Below are 9,322 nucleotides of genomic sequence, written 5' to 3'. Positions count from 1 at the left end.
GATAAGAAATCTGATCCATGAGGTGCACGAGTGTAAGTAATGGAATGCAAAATTGTTGAAAAGTAAAGATTTTTATTACTTTTTCTTTCGAATCAAAAATCTGCATCCTAGCACTTTTTACATCTTTTACCTGAAGACGAGGAGTTTGTCTCCCTTTCTGACACTCTCCTCTATCAGGTGGAACAGCAGAACCATCTTTGCAGAGTTCTCCAGGATGCCAGGCTTGTAGTCAGTCATGATGTCCTTTGCCTGTCCGTGTGAGAAGACAGACTGTAAAAACTGCTTGCAGACCAGCTTCAGAGGTTTTTCCTATATAAGCAGTTTCACTGATTTTGAAAAAGTGAGGTTACAGATGGGAACTATGGGCCAGTTTTCTCACATCTGAACACAGCATGGACTATTTAAAATTTCAGTATCAACATTTGTTAACTTTGATTGGATCGCACTTTTCTAATAGTCTTCCAACGTACCCATTCATATGTGATGACCTGATTGGCTTTCTCCTGCAGCTGGTTAAGGCTCAGGCCACCGACGGGGTTAGGGTTGTCCAGGTTCTTGGGCTTTTGATTGGTTGGTGCCGGACATCGTCCTGTAGAGGTGATGTCATCAAGGTCTAAATCCTGGTCGCTTGCCAGGTTTTCCTTCTGCAGAGCCTCGTACAGGACATCTGGATGGTTCCAAATCTGAAGAATAACGCAAATTTATATTTAGAAAAACTATATATAAATGTCATTATCGTCACCAGTGAAACAAAGTTTCTGAAGAGATCCAGACACACGCTCGCACTCCTCACCTTGCAGCAGACGCAAAACGCTTTGAGCGGGTTGAGGCTGAGCCAGCCCGTGTTTCCTGCCTCTCTGAAGCGGTTCATGAACTCTGTGTAGAGGGCCCTCTGCAGGGGAGACAGACGCACCAGAATCACATGCTCCTCCTTAGAAGGCAGCTGGTCCTTCAGGACATCGTGGCCTCGTCTGGATTAAAGACAAATTACAATCAATATTCGCAAAAACCTCACTGAGCTTTTCTTTTATGGACAATGACAGTGACCCTTACCTCTGTACAAAGCCCTCCAGCAGGCTGTGCAGGACGTGGCTCCTGTACCTCATCAGCTGGATGTCCTGAGGCGTGCTGTCCACACACTGGCCGTTCAGAATGGGACGTTCGAACATGTTGCTGAACTCCTGCCGCGTACCTGAAATGTGCACAGGGTGTAAAAGCTGCAGTGTTGACATTAACTGCTAATGCTCGTCTGCTGAAACGAGGCACAGGTTGCTCCGTACCTAGAAAATCGGGCCGGACAAAGTCGACCATGCACCAGTATTCAATCAGGTTGTTCTGGAGCGGGTAACCGGTGAGGACCACACGGCGTCTGGTTCGGATGTTCTTTAGAGCCTGCGACGTGCTGGCGTGGCAGTTCTTGATGCGATGTCCTTCGTCGCAGATTACCACGTCTGGACCGGGCCGAGCCAAAGCTTTCTCGATACCTACAGAGAACAAGTAAGGATATTTTTAATCTAATTTGCTATTCTGATTGTTCTTGCACTGTAATCTGAAACTAGTCTTTGCATTTCTCCCATTTTTACTTCACGTCCTGTCCTTCCTGTCCTGCAACCTCTATCATCATCCCCAGTCTCTCTAACCTTTAAGTAGCTCCTGCTGCCTGTCCTCTTCATCCAAGTCGATGACGACAGGTCCCGCTGCTTTCTTGCTCTTCTTTTTCCTTCCAGCCACGAAGCTCTTCTTCAGTGACAAAAGGCGATACATCTCGTAGCCCATCAGCAGCACGCCCCCGTCCCGAGCCCAGTCCTCCACCACCTTTGCCCTGGCTGTAGTATTCCTGGATATCACCAGAAGATATCAGGTTGGTTACTGCTTGTGTTTCTCAAAGGTAAGACAATGAAATATATTTTTGCCTGGCAGCAATCCACAAAGTAAAAGTGTTTTCCTAAAAAGATAACATTCATTACAGTTCAATAAAAAAAAGAAGAAAAAAAAGAGAAAGAAAGCTGGAGGCATGTTTTCCTTTGAGTGATGAGCTTAAATGTGATTCGAAGCACCTTTAAGTGAAACCTATGAAAAAGTGTGAGATGTATGACTAAAGGCGAAGAAAATGAGTCAAAGAAGGGAGGAAATCCTGTAATAATATCCGATTATCTTATATTAAATAAATATTTTCAGACATTCACATACGCGTGAGAATCAGAAAATCTTTTCCAGCAGAAATCCAGCAGCTGTTGGGAGGGAAGATACTAGAGAGACGGGAGAAAGGACGGGCCAGACGGGGATTAAGCTCACAGGCCGACCAGAGGGTCAGCTTAGTCTTTTTGGTTTTTTAAAAGGCAGATAAATGAAACACTTCCTGACTGCTTTGACCCTGCTGTCTGTGTGAGGAGGAGAGAACCTGCAGGATTTTTATTGTTTTTGGTTCTTCCTCGATGATTACATAACATTTAATCAATTTGAATTCTGTCTAGTGTGATAGAGCAAAACAACAAAGATGTGGTTGTTTTTAAGCGCCCAATCTTAAAAAGGATTAGGTTAAAAAAAAAGAAAAAGAAGTGTGTTTGTTACTCACTTGTGTTCATCGTTGAGAATGTGAACCTTAAAGGTACGTGGTGTCACCACTGCAGGATCAGGATCTGGAGGTAAAGCCTCAGGGGGCGGGACCCAGGTGTTGAACTCTGACAGCCAGTTCTGCAGGGTGTTCACCTGGAACAACAAAAAATATATACATATTAAAAAAATCACCAAACCCTCTTATAGCTTATCATCTAATTTCTATAAGAATTCTGTTCACGTCATAAGAGTCACAGCTCAGAAACCTCACTCCAAACAAAGGCAACAAGCGTGTTGCCTTCCAGCTTCACAAGTCCAGCAAATGTGTTCCGTTTTTTGTGTTTCGTTTTCCCTTTTGATGCAAAATCATTTTAAGATAATAGAACTCAAGGATAAATACGATCAATAATTCATGCAAGCGTGAGCTGCAGAACATCTTAACATTATTTATTAACATGCCCTTTTCTCTGAGTTTCTCTTCACATCAACTTTTACACACACTTTCTATCTATCGATCGAAAGCTCGCAGGCAAAACGTGTCCATGCACTTATTCTATTATTCATCTATTCACTTATATCTTTTGATTTAATCCACTTAGATTTTTCTCTTCTTCCATATATCTGAGCATTTATTGAATCCTTCTCCGTTCTACTACACCAAGATCAAACCCGCGGGTTCTTACAGGTACGATGGCGAGCACGGTGTGAGCCTGGGTGCGTCTGAAGAGGACGTCGATGAAGGAGATGACCTGCAGCGTTTTTCCCAGGCCCATGCTGTGTGCCAGGATACAGCCGAATCCACTGCTGCTGCTGAAGCGCTCCACCGACTCCACCAGGTTATCGTACAGAAAACGGATTCCCCCAATCTGAGAAGGAGGAAGAGGCAGCATAAGAAAAGCAGAGAGAGTGAAACTCCGGGGTCAGGATTTATGGGGCTTTACAAAATTGACATCAAAGGACTTTTTAAACACAATGAATAAATTCTCCTTTTTTTTGGATTTTTCAAAAAGTTACACTAGGTGCTGCTACATTAGTACCTGATGAGGTTTCACTGCTCTGGCCAGCTGAGGCGACAGGAAGATGTCTTCCTCTGTAGTCGGATGGTTCAGGTTGACCAGCACCCTCCCCTGGGCGTCCGGCTGGTTGAGGGCATCGTTGATGTGGGCGTCGCTCGGCTCGCTTTCTTCTTCCTCAGCTGTAGACTCGCTAACGTGGACGATGGAGTCGTCCTCGCCAGAGCTCAGATCTATGACGTCTGCGCAGGCCGGAGAGAGTACACAAACACTTGCATATAAAAATTAAAATCTAGAGACAATAAAAACTAGATATAAATATATAGTTTTTGGCGGTGGAGGAGAAATTGCAAACTGGAGAAGTTATTAATTATGTAAAATTGGTAATTCTACTAGGTTAAATGATAAACACTTTAAGAATCGGTGCATTTCATGCTGTTTTCGTGGTGAGCAGGGCTGTTTCACTTTTGAGACACACAGAATGAGAGACTGTGAATAAACAGGCCCAGCGGCCCAAGTGCCGAAGATTGAGAAATCTTGCAGCAGCTATTCCAATGAAAACAAGCCCTCCTTCTTTTTAATGGCCTTCATACATTCATGTCAAGTAACAGGGGTCACTGGTCGCATCTTGTATGACGCTGCTTCAAACGCGAAGGTTATCGTGCGTGCGCGTTTGGAAATGGAACGACCGAAATCCATATCTGATAAAAAAAGGAATTCAACGTCAGCGGTATCAAGTGGTTAAAGTTACACAAGCTGGCAGCCTGTGAGGGCACAACGGGAAGAGGTGGTGTGTGTCAGTATGTTAGTGTGTGTGCGCGCGCGCGCGAGAGAGAGAGGGAGAGAGAGCTTATATAACTGCAGTGAATGGCTGGTTATACAAGTAGGATTAGAGTGGAGGGGGAGACTGGTTATGCAACCCAAACTAGAAATGTCACTGTGCCACTGTGGTGAAAGTGTGTGTGTTTGTTATGTGAGTGTGTTCTGGCTCATAACCAGGATTAGCCGGCTTTATTGCTCCACAGACCCACTCTGATCTGCCCCCACACACACACACACAGACCCACACTTTCCCCTTTCATCTCCCTTCCCCTCTCCCCCTTACATTTGCCTTTTTTCCTCTTTGCTTTTGTCTTTCTCAGCTTTCACATCTACATATTAACCGTCTCTGTTTATCACGGCCATCTCTCTCACCCTCCCATCCTCATTTGTTTGTGTTGCAGGTATGTGTGTCTACGGTTTGCCTTCATCTTCTGGCCCCGACACTGAAATATATGTGTTTATACCAAACTGTGTGCGTGTGTGTTTATCCTTGAGTGGCTTTCTGAATGTTTGTGACTGTGTGAGGTTGTGAGAGAGTGCGCACTCGGGCAATAAGGGAACAGTACATGATGTACTCTCTGAAGGTTCTAAATATTCTGATGCACATGGCAGCTAATCTACGAAAACACCCTGCAATTTATAACTCACACACGCACACACAGACACACAACCTTTACAGGAAGCAGGGAGAATTTTGACCTCAGTTTAAATTGGTGCTGTAAGACTTAGTAATTAAGTTTAAATGTTTTTACAAAATCCTCCCTAGAAGGATTCTTTTCTTTTTTTTAATCACAAGTAAAGTAATCAGCAAGTTTTCATTTGAAATAATGGGACGCTTCCTTTCCAGCGGCTCTACTGAGGCAGCTGCGAGAGCGAAACTAGAGCTGCAGTCACAAAACAGAACCCATACGACTTCCTGTAGTTTACAGACGTGATGTTGAACATAAATACTGATTTCTGTTCATCTCTGCAGATGAATGGACACCTAAATATGTGCTGACTTGTGGTTTTTGGAGTAAAAACCTCATTCGATATTCAAGTTCAGGCTGTCTTTCAAATCTTCCTTCTTTTTTTTTTCTTCTGGAAATTCAATCTGTCGAGTCTTTTACTGCGTCAGCTTTCCAGACCCCTGGGCTCAGAAAGCATTTTGAAACAGAGTGTGTAATTTAATAAACGCATGCCTGTCATGAGGCTATTGAGGCTGGTTTGCTTAATCTTTAAAAGGCTGATGAGATGTGAGGTTTCCACCAGACAACGTCAAACTGCTACAGTTGCGAGATATTTCCTTTTGATGGGTCAGTGTGCCCCCCCCCACACACACACCCCCCTCTTTACGGTCAAGCTTGAACTTTAACATTATGTTGTGTAAAGAAAAAGAGAAGCTGCACACTGTGGATCTACTGTTTCTCAACACCGACTGTAGTAAAATGTTTTATGACTTTATGATTTTGCATTGTGCAGCCTTCAGTACCTTCAGTACCAAGAAATCCAACAGTAGGACAGACACTGTGATGTAACTGCTACATGTTTGAGTAGAACAGATGAGTCACTTTTACATAAGTCATGACAGCAATTGTGCAACGCCTGATAGCATAAACGGACAATACTTCATTCTGCACTAATAAGGCAAACCAATTAAATAACCCAAAGAGGAAGTCTGCAGCCTGCCACAGCTGAAACTGAGAGCCTGGAGAAGCTGCCAGTCCTTAAAGTGAGATTGATCCTGGAAGTTTTAAAGACCTAACATGGTTTTGAGCTTATAACCAGATGGCTTAAACTTAAAATCCAAGTTTCTGCAAGTTGAATCTGCCCTCAAACCTCTGTTAAACGTGATGAGGAATGAATGGGAAAAGAAATACACTAAAATCCTGAATGTCCCGAAAAACTAAAAGTTGCTGCACACTGTGGTGTTTGGGCTTTGTAACAATAAGGATTCTGCTTTTTAAAGGTTTTGTCCAGTTAGGCGACCGTCCCCTCTACGATTATTCCATGATACATGTAAAGTACACCCTGAGATTACAAGAAAAGGGTCAGTACTCCAAGTCTTTGTCCACAAAATGCAAACTGTGTTTAGTTTTTTTTAAAATATATCTCACATTTTTTTTTAACACAAGCATTTTTGAATACTTCTTCTAAAGACTGAAAAGGAAATATGCTGACTGAAAGAAACCTCAAGTATTCACTTGAAATGTAAAACAACAACAGCGTGCAATAACACAGCTAAGTAACGACTCTTCAGTCATAAAACGCACAAAAAAGGGACGTTGGAACCAGACAAACATCTTGTTTCTGTTAGTTTTTTTCTGTTTGCTTTGAGAAACATCTGATTTCAAGTGATGTCCTTTGACAATAAGAATAAAAGCTCTTGTTCAAACTGAACTGAGCTGCTGGTTTAAGTTGGTCTAAAACACTTGGCATTACTTTTTTTTTTTTGCCTTCCTCTGTCTGTGTCTCTTACCTGTTTTGTGTGTGTGTTGTGGGCTAACAGAGGCGGGTATGTTAGCCTTGCTGTCGTCTTCACTGATGCCCGTGCTGCCCGAGTCCACACAGATCACCTCCCGTCTGCTCGAGTTCACTTCTTGCTGAGATGCTGCTGACGTTGCCGATGACGACGCATGCGTTGTCACATCGCCTGGAGAAAAGGTTACGTAGGTGACGTTAGTATTGGAAGAAGATTTGGGGACAAATGAGGGATGAAAAGAGAAAAAAAACAGCTGTGAGATGATCAAAAAGAAAGCAAAATCGAGAGTCGTTTTTTCAGAACCTGGATACAAACTTGAAATTGCAGTTTGTTGTACAGTTTAGACAGTTACTGTCTGATGGAGCAGCGAGTTTGCATGTTTGTGCACACACTCTCACCAGTTGTGTATTCGGGCAGCAGCGGTACGGGGAAATCCTGTTGTCCTTGCTGCTCCAGACGGCGCCTTCTCTCCAGCTCCTCCTGCTGGGCCGCTTTGGTCACTGCCTCCAACTGATGCTCCTTCAGTAACTTCCTGCGCAAACACACCAACAAATCGGTTTGCTTTTATTCTAGTTTTAGAATTTCACAAACTGTAACCATACAGTTTGCACTGTGCACGTGTTCGATTGCTGATGAATCATTCTTCTCACACTGGAATACTTGCAGGGGCTTAATTATGATAGTCACATCATTACTTTCTTTAAAGCTACATTAGTCAGCGTTTAATAATAAATTGGAACCAAGAGAGTTGCGCACTGTGAAATGTGTGACTCAGCGAAAAAGCCACAGAGAATTATCAAAGACTTTTTAAATGCTTTGTTTTGCTTTGGAGGAAAAATTACTGCCATTACTGCTAGGCTCAGCACGGTGGCACGGTGGTTAGCACTGTTGCCGCACAGCAAGAAGGTCCTGAGTTCAATTCCAACATCAGGCCGGGGTCTTTCTGTGTGGAGTTTGCATGTTCTCCCCGTGTTTGCGTGGGTTCCCTCCGGGTACTCCGGCTTCCTCCCACCGTCCAAAGACATGCACTTAGTGGGGATAGGTTAATTGGATAACCCAAATTGCCACTAGGTGTGAATGTGCGAGTGAATGTGAGTGTGAATGGTTGTCTGTCCCTGTGTGTTGGCCCTGCGACAGACTGGCGACCTGTCCAGGGTGTACCCCGCCTCTCGCCCTATGACAGCTGGGATAGGCTCCAGCGCCCCCCGCAACCCTGAAAAAGGATAAGCGAATGGATGGATGGATGGATGGATGGAATGATTGGACAGCATACATAATGTGGCCGTCTTTATTAAATTAGTTAAATGTCCCTCGACCAGACCCTTTTGGTAGCTTTCAGCAAGTATGACAAGAATACTTCTGGCTGAATATTTGATCACTCTTGGTAGATTTAAAATGCGTTAATTTAAATTGGTTTCCTGGAACAGACCCAGCTTTTATGTGTAGTCCACAAATTTTCAATAGGGTTGCGGTCAGGATTTTGGGAATGCCATTCTAATGTAATGACTGATTACATTACAGTCAGTCATTAAACAGACCAAAACCAGGTTTGATTTGTGTTTGGGATCATTGTCAAGTTGTAAAACCCAACTGTATCCAAGTTTCAACCATTTAGCTGTTGATCTGCTTCCACTATGTGCAACGTACCAGTACCACTGGCAGTAAAACAGCTCCAGAGCATGATGGTACCGCCACCATGCATGACAGCTGGGACAGAGTTCTCAGGTTTGACCTTTACTCTTGTCGTTTTGGCCAAACCGGTCCTTTTTTGTCCGATCTGACCACAAAACCTCTCCCTGGAAGAGAAAAAAATTTCACCACAACTCTGACTGATTAGGCTAGTAGGTAGATACCTGACTTCTGCTGTACTGCTAGCACACTAAATGCATTAAGTGTTTGCTGATGTTGTTTCTGGATCCTATATTTCCACAGTGGGTAAAAAGCTTACTGGAATATGGGACGATGAAATGAACATTGTGTCTCCGGGCTAATTCTTTTCTAAGATGTCAAAAGAATTGAAGATATTTAGAGAACTCAGTGCAGTGTTCACATTTACACAAACGGGTTTCAGTTTTGCTATAGCCTCCAACTAATGTTGGGAAAAATAATTTGCAGTGCCTCAATAATGCTATGCTTTTTATTAATAATAAGCGTTATAAAGTTATTTACACTATATTTACACTAACTAAATTGTAAAGCTGAATAATTTAATTATTCAAAAAAGAAATATTGAACAAACAAATCATTGTTGAAAAAAAATGGACAACTTTGAACTGGCAAATAAAACAAAAAGTCCTACACCTCTTACACAAATAGTTAAATATGTCATATGTATGTAATGGCAGGGAATAAACCCAGAACTTCTATCCATGACACATGTTTGATATTATATTAAACTGGCTGTTATGTAAAGGCAACAGCATATTTGGGGTTGAGCTATACCATGTTTATTTGCAGCCTGGAGTAATAC

The 9,322-nt window shown here is 42.9% G+C and overlaps 1 protein-coding gene across 3 annotated transcripts in view; it reads right to left on the bottom strand.

The window, feature by feature from the left end:
• Positions 1 to 9,322, bottom strand: part of LOC102314191 (helicase ARIP4) — a 79,860-nt gene that overhangs the window by 8,235 nt on the left and 62,303 nt on the right. For all 3 annotated transcript variants that reach the window (XM_014338990.2, XM_014338992.2, XM_014338991.2), the window contains 11 exons: positions 7,251 to 7,384; positions 6,850 to 7,023; positions 3,594 to 3,811; positions 3,240 to 3,422; positions 2,576 to 2,709; positions 1,641 to 1,837; positions 1,281 to 1,484; positions 1,054 to 1,192; positions 794 to 971; positions 471 to 683; positions 131 to 249 (listed from right to left, as the gene is read on the bottom strand). In XM_014338990.2, coding sequence (XP_014194476.1) covers positions 131 to 249; positions 471 to 683; positions 794 to 971; positions 1,054 to 1,192; positions 1,281 to 1,484; positions 1,641 to 1,837; positions 2,576 to 2,709; positions 3,240 to 3,422; positions 3,594 to 3,811; positions 6,850 to 7,023; positions 7,251 to 7,384 — 1,893 coding nt within the window. The remainder of the gene's footprint in view (positions 1 to 130; positions 250 to 470; positions 684 to 793; positions 972 to 1,053; positions 1,193 to 1,280; positions 1,485 to 1,640; positions 1,838 to 2,575; positions 2,710 to 3,239; positions 3,423 to 3,593; positions 3,812 to 6,849; positions 7,024 to 7,250; positions 7,385 to 9,322) is intronic.

This window comes from Haplochromis burtoni, unplaced genomic scaffold, assembly GCF_018398535.1.
Source record: "Haplochromis burtoni strain Fernald_Lab_line unplaced genomic scaffold, NCSU_Asbu1 Contig_60, whole genome shotgun sequence".
NCBI classification, from domain to species: domain Eukaryota; kingdom Metazoa; phylum Chordata; class Actinopteri; order Cichliformes; family Cichlidae; genus Haplochromis; species Haplochromis burtoni.
The sequence above is the reverse complement of the archived record's forward strand: the minus strand, read 5'-3'. Positions and strand labels throughout refer to the sequence as shown.